This window comes from Callithrix jacchus, chromosome 7 (assembly GCF_049354715.1).
Source record: "Callithrix jacchus isolate 240 chromosome 7, calJac240_pri, whole genome shotgun sequence".
In the NCBI taxonomy this organism is placed as follows: domain Eukaryota; kingdom Metazoa; phylum Chordata; class Mammalia; order Primates; family Cebidae; genus Callithrix; species Callithrix jacchus.
In genome coordinates this window covers 104,444,520-104,461,629 of record NC_133508.1, presented here as the reverse complement: position 1 = coordinate 104,461,629, position 17,110 = coordinate 104,444,520, and the positions used below count along the sequence as shown (strand labels likewise).

General features: G+C 40.3%; 1 protein-coding gene across 1 annotated transcript in view; it reads right to left on the bottom strand.

Annotated features, from left to right (window-relative positions):
- IL23R (interleukin 23 receptor) overlaps window positions 1–17,110 on the bottom strand; it is a 90,797-nt gene that overhangs the window by 30,151 nt on the left and 43,536 nt on the right. The window contains exon 7 of the mRNA XM_078332205.1: window positions 8,798–8,954. Coding sequence (XP_078188331.1) covers window positions 8,798–8,954 — 157 coding nt within the window. The remainder of the gene's footprint in view (window positions 1–8,797; window positions 8,955–17,110) is intronic.

Genomic DNA, 17,110 nt, shown 5'->3' with positions numbered 1-17,110 from the left:
CTCCTCTAGCTCTTTCAATTTTGATGATAGGGTGTTGATTTTAGATCTCTCCTTGCTTCTCATGTGGGCATTTCTTGCTATATATTTTCCTCTGGAGACTGCTTTAAATGTGTCCCAGAGATTCTGGTAGGTTGTGTCTTTGTTCTTGTTGGTTTCAAAGAACATCTTTATTTCTGCCTTCATTTCATTGTTTATCCAGTCAACATTCGAGAGCCAGTTGTTCAGTTTCCATGAAGCTGTGCGGTTCTGAGTTAGTTTCTGAATTCTGAGTTCTAACTTAATTGCACTGTGGTCTGAGAGACTGTTTGTTATGATTACCATTCATTTGCATTTGCTGAGGAGTGATTTACTTCCAATTATGTGGTCAATTTTAGAGTAGGTTTGATGTGGTGCTGAGAAGAATGTATATTCTGTGCTTTTGGGGTGGAGAGTCCTGTAAATGTCTATTAGGTTTGCTTGGTCCAGGTTTGAGTTCAAGTCCTGGATATCCTTGTTAATGTTCTGTCTCATTGATCTAATATTGACAACGGGGTGTTGAAGTCTCCCACTAGTATTGTGTGGGAGTCTAAGTCTTTTTGTAAGTCATTAAGAACTTGCCTTATGTATCTGGGTGCTCCTGTAGGATTCATCCCAGGGATGCAAGGCTGGTTCAACATATGCAAGTCTATAAACATAATTCATCACATAAACAGAACCAAAGACAAAAACCACATGATTATCTCAACTGATGCAGAGAAGGCCTTTGACAAAATTCAACAGCCCTTTATGCTAAAAACCCTCAATAAACTCAGTATTGATGGAACGTATCTCAAAATAATAAAAGCTATTTACGACAAACCAACAGCCAATATCATACTGAATGGGCAAAAACTGGAAGCATTCCCTTTGAAATCTGGCACTAGACAAGCATGCCCTCTCTCACCACTCCTATTCAGTATAGTACTGGAAGTTCTAGCCAGAGCAACCAGGCAAGAAAAAGAAATAAAGGGTATTTAAATAGGAAAGGAGGAAGCCAAATTGTCTCTATTTGCAGATGACATGATTGTATATTTAGAAGACCCCATCATCTCAGCCCAAAATCTCCTGAAACTGATAAGCAACTTCAGCAAAGTCTCAGGATACAAAACCAATGTGCAAAAATCACAAGCATTCCTATACACCAATAACAGACTTAAAGAGAGCCAAATCAAGAACGAACTGCCATTCACAATTGCTACAAAGAGAATAAAATGCCTAGGAATAAAACTAACAAGGAACGTAAAGGACCTCTTCAAGGAGAACTACAAACCACTGCTCAATGAAATAAGAGAGGACACATCCCTACCTGTTGCACTCTAAAGTGTTAGTAAAAAAGAAAAAAAAAAGAGAGGACACAAATAGATGGAGAAACATTCCATGTTCATGGTTAGGAATAATCAATATTGTGAAAATGGCCATACTGCCCAAAGTAATTTACAGATTCAATGTTATCCCCATCAAGCTACCAATGACCTTCTTCACAGAACTGGAAAAAATTACCTTAAACTTCATATGGAACCAAAAGAGAGCCTGCATAGCCAAGTCAATTCTAAGCAAAAAGAACAAAGTGGGAGGCATCCCACTACCGGACTTCAAACTACACTAGAAGGCGACAGTAATCAAAACAGCATGGTACTGATACCAAAACAGAGATATAGACCAATGGAACAGAACAGAGGCCTCGGAGGCAACATGACACATCAACAACCATCTGATCTTTGACAAACTTGATGAAAACAAGCAATGGGGAAAGGACTCCCTGTTTAATAAATGGTGTTGGGAAAACTGGCTAGCCATGTGCAGAAAGCAGAAACTGGACCCCTTCCTGACACCTTACACTAAAATTAACTCCAGATGGATTAAAGACTTAAACATAAGACCTAGCACCATAAAAACCATAGAAGAAAATCTAGGCAAAATCATTCAGGACATAGGCATAGGCAAGGACTTCATGAACAAAACACCAAAAGCATTGGCAACAAAAGCCAAAATAGACAAATGGGACCTAATCAAACTCCACAGCTTCTATACAGCAAAAGAAACAGTCATTAGAGTGAATTGGCAACCAACAGAATGGGAAAAAAGTTTTGCAATCTACCCATCTGACAAAGAGCTGATATCCAAAATCTACAAAGAACTAAAACAGATTTACAAGAAAAAAACAAACAAGCCCATTCAAAACGGGCAAAGGATATGAACAGACACTTTACAAAAGAAGACATACATGAGGCCAACAAACATATGAAAAACTGCTCATCATCACTGGTCATTAGAGAAATGCAAATCAAAACCACATTGAGATACCATCTCATGGCCGTTAGAATGGCAATCATTAAAAAATCTGGAGACAACAGATGCTGGAGAGGATGTGGAGAAATAGGAACACTTTTACACTGCTGGTAGGAGTGTAAATTAGTTCAACCATTGTGGAAGACAGTGTGGCGATTCCTCAAGGACCTAGAAATAGAAATTCCATTTGACCCAGCAATCCCATTACTGGATATATATCCAAAGGATTATAAATCGTTCTACTATAAAGACACATGCACATGAATGTTCATTGCAGCACAGTTTACAATAGCAAAGACCTGGAACCAACCCAAATGCCCATTGATGATAGACTGGACAGGGAAAACGTGGCACATATACACCATGGAATATTATGCAGCCATCAAAAACGATGAGTTCATGTCCTTTGTAGGGACATGGATGAACCTGGAAACCATCATTCTCAGCAAACTGACACAAGAACAGAAAATCAAACACTGCATGTTCTCACTCACAGGTGGGTGTTGAACAATGAGAACACATGGGCACAGGGAGGGGAGCATCACACACTGGGGTCTGTCGGGGTGAAATAAGGGAGGGACAGTGGGGGGTAGGGAGTTGAGGAGATAGTATGGGGAGAAATGCCAGATATAGGTGATGGGGAGGAAGGCAGCAAATCACACTGCCATTTGTGTACCTATGCAACTATCTTACATGTTCTTCACATGTATCCCCAAAACCTAAAATGCAATAAAAAGGAAAAAAAATGCCCAAGCATTCTTAATGTAGATTGTCCACAGACCTTACTAAGAGAAACAGTGCTTTCTAGACAGTCCAGAACTAGCTGGTAAAACACACGATGAATTACCAATGATGGTCCTGTCTTGGCCAAGGCCACCTTTTTTTTTTTTTAACCTATTCTTTATCACCATCTCAGACTGCCTATCTTGTCTGAAACCTCCTGTAGTACTATAGTTTAATTCTCATCACCTACCCCAAATCTGCTCCCACATCTTGTATTCATGCCAAAGTAGAAATAGTCAATAGCATCTTCTGGTTCTATTCTCATGTGTTTGCATTTCCATAACAAACACTGCATTAGACATTAGCACTGTTGGTATAGTTTTATTACTAGCTAATGTATATAGAATGATTTTGTTGGGAGGGCTGATGCAGGAACCTCCTAGGTCTCTTAGGAAGGAGACTAGCAGAGCCATAAATAACATGGATGCTGGAACCCCACAGCCTGAATTAGACCCTGGCTCTACTGTTTACCAGCCTTGTAATGTTGGGCAAAATTGCTTGGGCTATATGGCCTTCATCTGTGCAATTGGGATAATAATTACATTCCTTTTATAGAGCTGCGGAGATAAAGAATAATTCATATGTAAAATGCTAATCAAAATGCCCAACACCTAGTAAGCATCCAGTAAATGTTGGCTATTATTATTTATTATCCTGAAGTCACCCTGGGATTCAGTCTGTTAATTGGCCTCTTGCTATTATACCAGATAGCATAAACCATAAACGGGCATTCTGGAGGACTGATCTTCTTTTTCAGTATAAGGCTTTCTTTGTTCTATTAAAGTCTAAATACTCTAAGTAAGAAAAAGAGAACGGGTCACTTAATCTTTATTATAAGTGAACTGGTTTGGTTCGTTTTTAATGGCCAGGCAAGGCACCATTCAGAGGGAAAGCAATAGAAAAGAATAAAAATGCGGAGGCTGCAGGACAAGCCATACCCACTTTAGGATTTGCCCTCTGGTCTTAGCTGGGCAGAATTTTGCAAACATATTATATTGAGATGAACCCATTCAGTAATAAACATGTCAGAATTTTAGAGAATAACTCAGGAAAGTCCTGCTTGGAAGAGGCATTATTGCCTGGGCTCTGTTTCTTCCTTTGAGTACTGGGAAAGTTTGGCTGGCCAAAAAACCTCATTATCAAACAAGTTGTTTGAATAAATAATTACAGAAACTATATCATTTTATTGTGAGGCAATCCACACTCCGGCTGTGAAATCTGATTCTTACTGCTTTTATTTACATCTTTATGTATGATGCAATGTAGTTTACAGAAGTATCATGCTTGATTTTTACCGTGTGTCTTCTCTAGAATGAAATTTCTCCAAGGCAGGGACTTTTGTCTCCTTTGTTCATTGAGGTTCTGCAGGCATCTAAAAATGCCTGCTACATGGTAGAGGCTAAATGAGCATTTTGTGAATGACTGTCTTTTCATAGGTACCTTTTAAAATAGCAATCAATATTAAAGATTTACTAAAAAGCAGTTCGGCAGCATACATCAGCATCCTAAAATGTGCTTCACTCTTGATGTAATAATTCTTCTTTAGAACTAAAGAAATAAAGGGCATTTATATACAAAGCTATGCAAAGTTTATTGATAATCGAAAAAATGGAAATAATCTAGATGTTATTTAGGTAGGGAGAGGCTTAAATAAATTATAGTACACACATAAACAAGAATGGTGTGCAGCCATGAAATAGGTTTTTAAAACCTCAACAAGGTAGATTACGTAAGAAAATCAGGATATAAAATAGTATACACACTATAGCCCCAATCATTAGAAAAAAATGCACAGGAAAAAACTACTATTAAATAAGTGCAAATAGTAGGTATTTTTAGGTTCACACTACAATAACTTACATTGCTTTTACACACACACTAAATATACCTTTTCAAAGAGATTTAATATTAACACTTTCCCTAACACACTTTTACTGTTTCTCATTTAATGTGTCTTAGAAAGGAATTTGTACTAAGAGAACAGCCTGTGGTTTCTCTTCGCTAACATGTTAAACTTTAATAAATCCGAGTTTTCTGGGATACTTAATTTTAACTGGTATCTTTGTTCCTGAAGTGATTTTTCTATCTAGGAAACAGACTTTAAATTTAAACTGTTAAAGCATAGCTGTGGTGTTCCTATTCCTTTCTAACTGAAGCTTAAGCCCTTTAGCTTTAATTAATTAATTATTTTATTATTATTATTTGAGATGGAGTCACTCTGTCTCCTGTACAGTGGCACAATCTTGGCTCACTGCAACCTCTGCCTCTCGAGTTCAAGAGATTCTCCTGCCTCAGTCTCCTGAATAGCTGGGACTACAGGCATCCACTGCCATGACTAGCTAATTTTTGTAATTTTAGTAGAGACAGGGTTTCACCATGTTGGCCAGGGTGGTCTCAAACTCCTGACCTCAGGTGATCAGCCTGCTTTGGCCTACCAAAGTGCTGGGATTACAGGTGTGAGCCACTGCACGCAGCCAAGATTTTTATCTTTAAAGAAGAACATTTGTAGTCTTATACTTAGAATACTTAGGTAAGCTGTTCCTTCACTTTGCTGAAATTAAAGAATGAAATTGCTGAGGGACAGTGGAGAAAATACACAGTATTTTGACCCTGATATTAAGAGTCTCATACTCTACCAACTGAGCTAGCCAAGCAGTTCAATATTTTGAATAAGAAAACTTTTATTGTAGTTTAGGTGCCATTACCCATTAGCAATGTGCCATTTAGCAAGTCATGCCCAGGTTCTCCATTTGTAAAGTAGCGTTAATTACACCACCAAATGTGGTTGACATCAAGTCGAACAAGCTTATACATAGTAGTACTTTGTAAATGATAAATGGTAGTTATCAATTTGCATAATCTTGCTAGACAATGATAGACTTCATTAAAAATAATTTGGTTATCGACTAAATTCTGACTATTATAAAATGGCATCTGAAGTCTTAAGAATTGTTAACAGTATCGATTTGACAGAACACCTTAAATTTAAAACTAACTTTAAAAAAAGAGAACTGATACCTGAATACTGAAAATAATTCCCTGGCTGGGCACGGTGGCTCACACCTGTAATCCCAGCACTTTGGGATGCCAAGGCAGGTGGATCACCTGAGGTCTCCAGCCTGGCCAGTATGGTGAAACCTCATTTCTATTAAAAATACAAAAATTAGCCAGGCATGGTGGTGGGAGCCTGTAATCCCAGCTACTCAGGAGGCTGAGGCAGGAGAATCTCTTGAACCCGGGAGGTGGAGATTGCAGTGAGCCGAGATCACACCCTGCATTCCAGGCTGGGCAAAAGAGCGAGACTGTCTCACCGAGAAAAAAAAAAGAAAAAAGAAGAAAATGATTCCCTAATACATTGTTTCTTTACTTATATATTTTTAAATTTAATTTCTATTTTATTTTTAATAGAAGCAGCGTCTCACTATATTGCCTAGACTGGGTTTGAACTCCTAGGCTCAAACAATCCACCTGCCTCCATTTCTCAATGTGCTGGGATTATAGGCACGAGCAACTGCACCTGGCCGAAATTTCTAAGATTTGTGCAGTAGGAGATACCAAAGAGCTTTGCAGCTAGTCATGCTCTTTGCTCCTCTACTAATTTGGCAGCCACCAATATTTATAATATGTATCAAAGTGCTTTGAAAACATAAAACACAATTCCACAATGTTATAACAATGATGCTATTCACACTGTGAATATAATAAAGTCCTTCAGTTCTGAAAAGAAAATGTTAAATCTAGTGTATAAACTACCAACAGTAGGGAGACCTCTAGGTTAATGGGGCCATTAGGAGTATTATAATTAGAATAGATTCATTTTATTATTTGCTTCAACTGAAGTCTATTTGGCTAAGATGTTATTGAATGACATGAGTAAATGAATATAAAATTAAACTAATAATATTAGAAGTAGGAAAATATCTAAAGATAAACAATAGATCAGCTAAATCCTGTTGATGAGAAGAGAATTAATTTTGTGTTCAAGAGTTTTAGCTTTCTGATTGCTCTGCGTATATTAGATAACGTTTATTAATATGATTTGATTTGTGTCTCTTTTAGGGGAATATGTTTTATTATAGTGGTCTAAAAAATGTAATGTAATTCTTAAAAATATTTTCAGAGATGAGGTCTTACTTGTTGCCCAGGCTGGAGTACAGTGGTGAGATCTCAGCTCACTGCAACCTCTGTCTTCTGGGTTCAAGCCATTCTCCTGCCTCAGCCTCCTGAATAGCTGGGATTGCAGGCATGTGCCACCATGCCTAGCTAATTTTGGTATTTTCAGTAGAGATGGGATTTTACCATGTTGGCCAGGCTGGTCTCAAACTCATGGGCTCAAGGAATCCAACTGCCTCCACCTCCCAAAGTGTTGTGATTACAGCTTTGAGCCACCACATCCAGCTATTTTTCAAAACAAGTTCTTAGCTTATTGTAAGCCTCACAATTGCCCAGGTTGTCACCCAGGCTGGAGTTCAGTGGCGTGAACATGGTTTACCACAGTCTCAACCTCCCAGGTTCAAGTGATCCTCCTGCCTCAGCTAGCATGGTGGAGTGCATCTGTAGTCTCAGTCACTTGGAAGGCTGAGGCAGGAGGATTGCTTGAGCCCAGGAGTTAGAGGCTTCAGTGAGCTATGACTAAAGCCTGTTTAGATCAATAATTCTTCTTGTAGTCCCCAAGTAGCTGGGACTATGGGCATGGGCCACCATGCCTGGCTAATAATTTACATCGTATTTTTTGTAGAGATGGGGGTCTCCCTATCTTGCCCAGTCTGGTTTCAAATTCCTGGGCTCAAGCAATCTTCCTGTCTTGGCGTCCCAAAGTTCTGGGATTTTACAGGTGTAAGTCACAACACCCAGTCTCCCAGGTGGTTTTTATGCCCAGGAATGGTTTGAGAACCATTATGTAAATTATAGTAAGCCTTAAGAAAATCAAAGCAAAATGACAATTTAAATATCATCACCTGCCCTAGAATAGTTTTGTCAATTTTGGTGGACGTTTAAGAGAAAAAAAAAAAAAAAAAAAAACTTGCAGCTTTATTTTGTATTTGGTTTAAACTTATTATTTATTTTGAGACCAAGTCTCGCTCTTGCCCAGGCTGGAGTGCAGTGGTGCAATCTCAGTTCACTGCAACCTCCGCTTCTCAGGTTCCGGCGATTCCTGCCTCAGCCTCCAGAATAGGTGGAATTATAAGCACCTACCACCACACCCAGCTAATTTTTGTATTTTTAGTAGAGACAGGATTTCACCGTGTCAGCGGAGGAAGTCTCAAACTCCTGACCTAAGGTGATCCATCTGCCTCGGCCTCCCAAAGTCCTGGGATTACAGGCATGAGCCACCACACCTGGCTATTTTAAATTTTTTGGGAGACAGGGTCTTGCTCTGTCCTCCACTAGAGAGCAGTGAGATGATCATAGCTCACTGCAGCATCAAACTCCTGGTCTCAAGTGATTCTCAGCTTCCCAAGTAGCTGGGACTACAAACGCATAAATAATTAACCTGCATTCCACCCAGGCAAATTATTATTATTATTGTTTTTGTACAGACTAGGGTCTCACTATGTTGCCTAGGCTGGTCTCAAACTCCTGGGCTAAAGCAATCTTCTTGCCTTGGCCTCCCAAAGTGTTGGGATTATAACTGTGAGCCACTGTGCTCAGAAGAAAAGATATATAAAGGAAAGACGAAGAGATTAAAATACATAAATACACTCACCTGTTTCAGGTGTTTTATGAAAAAACGGAGAACTCCAAGACTGCCAGTACCTTTTGCCTGTTTCTCGACATCTCACTTGAAATACATACTTAATATTTGGCTCCAAGTAGAATTCCGACTGCTGCACATATGTAAAATTGGTGTCAAACTCTTTAACCTAAAATTGATGGATAACAATAATAAAATATAGTGTGCTTTTAAAACAATTATTTTATTTAGCAGAAATGTATGGAGCATCTATTATGTTCCAAGCTCTCTTCTAGACCCTGGGAAAACAAAGTATACTTTATATAAAACATGGCTGTACATAATCAGATATTGTCTCAAACATTAGAAGTGAAATACAGACTGCTTTTTTTGAGATGGAGTCTCACTTTGTCCCCAACAGTGGAGTGCACTGGTGCTATCTCGGCTCACTGAAACCTCCACCTCCCAAGGTTCAAGTGATTCTCCTGCCTTACCCTCCTGACTAACTGGGATTACAAATGTGTTACCACCAACCCAGCTAATTTTTTGTATCCTTAGTAAAGATGGGTTTCACCGTGTTGGCCAGGCTGGTCTCGAATGTTTGACTTCAAGCGATCCGCCTGCCTCGGCCTCCCAAAGTGCTGGGATTACAGGCATGAGCCACCGTGCCCAGTCCACACTGCTTTATGTTTGACAACTGTCTCAAATCTCAAGAAAGTCCAAATGTAATATTTCATATATATATTTACATGTGTGTATATTTATTTATGTGTGTATGTGTGTGTATATTTTAGACAGGGTCCCACTCTGTTGCCCAGGCTTGAGTGCAGTGGCTTGATCACAGCTCACTGCAACCTTCACCTCCCTCTGAGCTCAAGCGATCCTCCAACATCAGCCTCCCAAGTAGCTGGGATTACAGGCATGTACTACCATGCTTGGATAATTTTTAAATTCTTTTGTAGAGACAGGGTCTCATTATATTGCACAGGCTAGTCTCCTGGGTTCAAGTGATCCTTCCACCTTGGCCTCCCAAAGTGATGGAATTACAGGCATAAGCCACCATAGCCAGCCTTAATTTGGGAATATATTCTTTTAATGGGGTGGGGAACTGGGGGAACTGATAGTAACTGTTTGAATTCCCCTCTACCCTGCAGCTGGATATTTAGATAAATAACTCTTCCTGAATGATGAAATAATTTTACTTGCTAATGACTTTTAGAAAAAAATACCTACAAGCTAAGCTGTAATTTGTCCTCATTGCAGGTTTCTACAGATTCTAAAAGGCCCAATAATATATTTGTGTGTATGTATCAGAGAAAAATTAAAATATTAAGAATGTTGAACTGAGAAATTCAATGGAAGATAAAGAAAATAACTGAGGAATAAACACAAAAATACTTTTTCCCAGGCTGGGCACAGTGGTGACTCAAGCCTGTAATCCCAGCACTTTGGGAGGCCGAGGTGGGTGGATTACGAGGTCAAGAGATCGAGACCGTCCTTGTCAACATGGTGAAACCCCGTCTCTACTAACAAAAAAAAAAAAAAAAAAAAAAAAAATTAGCTGGACACGGTGGCGCGTGCCTGTAATCCCAGCTACTCAGGAGGCTGAGGCAGGAGAATTGCCTGAACCCAGGAGGCAGAGGTTGGGGTGAGCTGCGATCAAGCCATTGCACTCCAGCCTGGGTAACAAGAGCAAAACTCAGTCTCAAATAATATATATATTTTTTCCCTGGAGCATTGTACCCTGCTATAAAACATAATGAAAAATGAGCCCCAAACAAGCTGTTTCGGTTGGCAGAAAGAAACCAAGGCATTTGTACAGCATCTTGAGTATGTTCTAGTAAGTGATTTACTGGAGAAAGTGAAGCATGATTGAAAGGCAGACATAAAATATGTCAATATGTCTAGAAACGCATTTATGCAACAACTAGATGAAAGAAGTTATCAGGTACTCATGAAAGAGAAAGTTAGAACGATTGAGATTAAAAAAAAAAAAAAAAAGAACAAGGTATCAACCTCATTCAGGGATACTTCCATTTAAAACCCAATCTTAATATCAATCTTTTAAACTTGCAATGCACTGAAAATATTTGTTCGGGGGATGTCATCTGCCCTAGAATAGTTTTGTCTATTGAGACATGGCTTATGGAAACTCTGAATGACAGTTTTCAAACTCTGAATGAAAGATATCATTCAGAGTTTCCAAAGCCATGTCTCTATTCGTGGCCCTGGAAATTTTCTGCAATGTTAATATAACTGGCGGGTGTCTGAGGTCTCCTGGGATCTAGAGAAATTTTACTTACTGTGCCAAAGATTTGACTTTCAAATGCACTCTGCTTCATATTAGTGTCTCTTGTAAGAAAGCTGTTATTCTGCAACATGTTTCCTACCATCACATTTATAGATAAGTCCTCTTGAAGGAAAGAAATATCCTGAAGTATAGTCAGAATTCGGAAATAGTAAGAATGCTATGGAACTGTTACTAGCTGTTTAAACCATGAGGCAGACCAGGTGACAGCTGATGGTTCTGCAGGTACAAACTGATGCCTCAGGATGGCATCTTCAGAGGCGAAAACGAACGGATATTGAAAGAGCCGGACTTAACTGAGTGCCTCTGTAAAGAATGTCATTTCAAGAGTGCAAGAAATTTTGAAATAAGTCCATTCTGCTTAGAGCCTCAATTCTGAAAGTTGGGGGTCATTGAAACTTCATGTTCATCAGTTTGAGATCTCTCTTTTCTTAGGCTAAATTTAAGTTCCTGGGAGCATCCTTGGGTGGGCGGGAAGAAGAATCTCCAACCTAGTTAGAGTTCTATAATTCCTACCTTCCCCAACCATCAATCTGGGACATGGTGCAGGATGAGAGGGTCCTCAGTAACCTACCAGTGTCTAAATCCTCGGTTTCTCACTCTACCCTACCCTACAATCTCCCCCTCTGTCTGCCCAAGTAATTTACATCCAGTGTTTGGTAGAGGAGGGAAATGGGGTGGTGACTGGGAAACTTATTTGTGACTAATCAAACGTTTTTCCAATTTTCTGTCTTATATAAACCCTCAGACTTGGAATGCCAAAGCCAAGGGTTTGTCTTTGCTGTCTGTATGCTGTTCTGTCAGCCCTTCCAGGAAAAGAATAAATACTTGGTTTTGTGCAGCCTAAAAATGGTTTTCCCATTTTTAAATGGTTGAAAGAAAAATTTTAAAAGACGACTTCACGATGCATGAAAATTATGTGAAATTCAAATTTCAGTGTCCAAAAATGAAATTTTATTGGAACAGACTATGCCCATTCATTTACATAATTATCTATGACTGCTTTCATGCTACACACACAGAGTTGAGTCGTTGAGACAGAAATCTTATATTCTGCAAAGCCTAAAATATTTACCATTTATCCCTTGAATAAAAAGTTTGCTGAGACCCTGGGCTAGGTAATTAATGAGTCACCAATAATCCACTTACTTGAACATATAGCTAAGATTTCCCTGCCTGTGTCACTAAAGTTGGACACCATTAAAGACAAATAATCATAGTAATAGCTAATGTTTCAAAAATTATCTACGTGAACTTGACATTATAAAAATCAATGGAGATGCAAAAAATAATCATGGCACATCCTTGCCTTCCATTTTATAGTTAAAGGGCAGAGAAATAGAAGTATAAACAGGCAAGTATATACAATGTAGCAAATGCCCCTGAAAAAGAGTATAGGAAGTAGGTGTGGATTGCTGTTGGCAACTGGGAGCTCAATTTTTTACATGAATTTGAGGGACCTGGGAGATAGTCCATAAAGATACCAACAAATAGCTAGAAATGTAGGTCTGACTTTCATGGGAGTTGGGAGGGCTCCAAGTTCTAGCCTACATACAGGTGTAGCTGAGGCCTTGGGAGTAGGTGAAGAGTAAGAAAGAGAGGGGAGTGAGGTGGTAGGTATGAAGGGAATGTCAATGTTCAGGGAATTGGCAGAAAAAAATAATTTATAGAAGAAAGGGCAGCCAGAAATATTGATAGAAGACTAAGAAATTCTTGAAAAGGGAAAACCAAGAGGAGAGACATTTTCAGGACAAGGTGTTCAACAGTGTCAAATGCTAGAGTAGGATGAAGACAGCCAAGGCTCTTGGCCTTTGTTTGGAAACATGCTACCATCTTCCTCTCCTCACATGAACTGGTTCCAGCAGCAGGGAGAGAGCCTTCATTACATTTTCAAGTGAATTGCAATAATGCCCAAGTCATTCCCTGTCCTATGTCCTTGCCCTTTACCATGTAGCTTTGAATATCCTCCCATTCTGGCTCTGGTCTGTCCATGTGGCTTGCTTTGAGGCAACTGACCTCAGTGAGCCTGATATAAGCAGAGGATTGAAAGATGCTGGAGAGATTGGGCTTAGGTGCTCTTGCGATCTGCCATCACCATAAGGACATACCCAGGCTAGCCTGTTGATGGCAGAAAGAGGACCTAGAGACATGCAGAGAAGAGCTTATGCAAAGACATAGGAGTGAGCCAACTGAGCTGCAAACATATGCCCAATCCCAGCTAAGCTCAACCTAGACCAGCTGGACTTCACCGACAGTGAGAAATAAATGTTTATTGCTGTATGTCATTCCAGTGTTTGTGGCAGTTTGTTATACATTATTGTAGCAGTTGATAGCCGATATACCAATACCTCTTATTTCATGTAAATAGGAGTATGCAATAGACTAGAAAAATGTTTAGAAAACAGAAAGGAATTCTATTACCAGTGTCTCGGAGTAAGTTCAGAAGCCAACTATTTTCTGGGTGAAACTCTTGTTCTCTGCTCCCCCTGATGGTGCTACATAGGCCGTCTTGGTAACAGGTACCTTTGAGCTCACTTTTCAAAATCTTCCCTTTATCAGAAGTGGCAAATGGAGCTGAAAGAATATTTGTTATCTCATATAGTCTTCATAACAATCCTTTGTGATAGGTAGCATTAGCTCCATTATATAGATAGGGAAATAGAGTTGAAAAAGGTCAAGCTGGATTTTTTTGAATGTACACTCTCAGTAACTAAGCGCCTCTCACAGATTCTACATCACTTTAGGGACTCAATGGATATTTAGAAAATGAAAAGAAAGGTTTCAAACCAATTTTGAAAAGCTAGTTATATTTTGTAATCAAGATTATATAGTAGGTGGTTTTTCCCTGAGATGCTGATCTTCTTCCTTTCTTTTTATAGAGATGGGGTCTCCCTGTATTGTCCCGGCTGCAATGTAGTGGCTACTCCCAGGTGCGATCATAGGGCACTACAGCCTCAAACCCCCGGCTCAAGTGACCTTCATGCCTCAGTCTCTCAGGTAGCTGAATATAGGCTTGTGCCACCACTCCCAGCTGAGATTTATTTTCTTCTTGCTGTCTCTGAGCCTTTACTAAAATCTTTATATATTCCAACCTGGTCTAAGCTAGACCGCTAGGGAATTCAGAAGGGAGAGAGAGGTAAATGTGGTGGAAGCATGTTTGTAAATGTTCTCCAAGAGGCCATTTTGTCTCCAGAGACAAAATCTGAAGCTTTGACCTAGAACCATCTTTCAAGAGATAAATACAGTCATGTGACACTTAATGACAGGGATACATTATGAGAAATGCATCATTAAGTGATTTCATCGTTGTACGAACATCACAGATTGTAATTACACAAACCTAGGTGGTATAGCCTACTACACACCTAGGCTATATGGTGTAGCCTATTGCTTCTAGGCTACAAACCTATAAAGCATGTTACTGTACTGAATCCTACAGGTGACTGTAATATATATCAGTGGGTGACAGAAATTTGTCAGCTGCATGATAACCTTATGGGACCACCATCACATATGCCATCCATCACCGCCTGAAACAGGGACCGCTGTGTGGCACATATTCTCCTTGCCTCATCAGCCCCATTCCCTTAGGTACCTCACAGTCTGTGAATACCTTAGCTAAAGGGGCTGAAAAGCACCCTCAGGGCTGTGAGGTTCTGGTGGATTCCTTTGCTCTACTATCCCTGCTGCATGGCTCCCCTAGAGGCTAGAATGTAACATCACCAGCTAGCATTTAGTGAACAATTACTCTATTCCAGACTCGTATTTAACTTCTTCCATCATTGGATCCCCTTCCCCCAACAACTATATGAGGTAAGTGTTTATCCTTTCCCCATGTTATGTATGGGAATAATGAGGACAGAGAAGATAAGAAACTTGCTCAACACTGCACGACTAGGCTGGGTGCAGTGGCTCACACCTGTAATCCCAACACTTTTGGGAGGCCGAGGTGGGCAGATCACCTGAGGTCAGAAGCTCGAGATCAGCCTGGTCAACATGGTGAAACCCCATCTCTACTAAAAATACAAAAATTAGCCAGGTGTGGTGGTGGGCACCTGTAATCCCAGCTATTAGGGAGGCTGAGTCATGACAATCACTTGAACCTGGTAAGAGGAGGTTGCAGTGAGCCAAGATCACGCCACTGCACTCCAGCCTGGGTGACACATGAGACTCTGTCTAAAAAAAAAAACATTGCATGACCTGACCAGGAGCAGTGGCTCATGCCTATAATACCAGCACTTTGAGCACTTTGGGAGGCTGAGGTGGGTCAGTTGCTTGAGCTCAGGAGTTTGAGACCTTGAGACCAGCCTGGGAAACATGGCACACCCTATCTCTACAAACATTTTTTTTAAAATTTAGCTGGGCATGGTGGCACTTTCCTGTGGTCCCACCTACTGGAACCTGAGGCAGGAAGATTGCTTGTATCCAGGAGATCAAGGCTGCAAGTGAGCCAAGATGACACCACTGCATTCCAGGCTGGGTGGTAGAGCAAGACCTTATCTCAAAAGAAAAAAAGATTGCATGACTAGAAAGTAGCAGAGCCAGGCTTTGAACTCTAGAGCCTGTACTCTTAGTCACAAGGCTTTCCTGCCGCTTTGAAGTAAACCCCCCACCTCCAGCAATATATGATGGAGGCAGTGCCACCACGGAGCTGAAGTGGAAGAAGAGATCTGTACTCTTTGGTGTCCTCCCACTCCTCTTGACTCTGACTTGCCCATAGAGAGGCAAAGACAACACTTCATGTATGACCCAGAAAAAATCGACAGTAGCAAATGTAAACAAAGCTTCATTCTGGCTATCGTGACTTGGCTTGAGTAATCTGGATAGAAATGGTAATTCACCTTTTCTGTGTTAGTGGTTGGGTTTAAAAGAAGCATGGTAGGTGGCTGGGCACAGTGGCTCATGCCTGTAATCCCTGCACTTTGGGAGGCTGAGGTGGGCAGATCACGAGGTCAAGAGATCAAGATCTGGCCAACATGGTGAAACCCCGTCTCTACTATAAAATACAAAACTAGCTGGGCATAGTGGCATGCGCCTGTAGTCCCAGCTACCAGGGAGGCTGAAGCAGGAGAATTGCTTGAACCCAGGAGGCCGAGATTGCAGTGAGCCAAGATTGCACCTGGCATCAGAGCAAGACTCGGTCTCAAAAAAAAAAAAACAACATCTTGCTCTTTAGGCCAGGCACAGTGGCTCATGCCTATAATCCCAGCACTTTGGGAGGCCAAGGCAGGTGGATCATGAGGTCAAGAGATCGAGACCATCCTGGTCAACATGGTGAAACCCTGTCTCTACTAATAATATAAAAATTAGCTGGGCATGGTGGCGCGCATCTGTAGTTCCAGCTACTCAGGAGGCTGAGGCAGGAGAATTGCTTGAACCTGGGAGGCAGAGGTTGCGATAAGCCGAGATCACGCCATTCTACTCCAGCCTGGGTAACAAACTCCATCTCCAAAAAAAAAAAAAAAAAAAAAAGAAGCATGGTAGATTGACTGAGGGAGTCATGAGTTTAAAGAAATGCTTTAAAAAAAATCATGGTGGAGGAGACAGAACCTGGCTTTGAATAGAAACCTGTCTTTTCGTTTTCTAAATATTTATCTGATCTTTAAAGTAATGTAGAGTCTGTGATAGGCACTTAGTTACTGATGGTGTAAGTTCAAAAAAATTTGGCTTGACCTCTTTCAAACTCTATTTCCCTATTTATATAATGGAGCTAATACTACCTATCACAAAGGATTCAGAATGATTGTATTAGATAACTATGCTTTCAGCTCCATTTGCACTTCTGATAAAGGGAAGGTTTTGAAAAGTGATCTCAAATGTACCTGTTACCAAGATGGCCTATGTAGCACCACCAGGGGGGAGCAGAGAACAAGACTTTCACCCAGAAAACAGCTGGCTTCTGAAAACTTCTTCAGAGACACTGATAATATAGTTACTTTCTATTTTGTAAATATTTTTCTAGTCTATTACATATTCCTATTTACATGAAGTAAGAGAGTTTGGTTTTATTTCTGGGGGGGTGTGGGGGGGAAGACAAA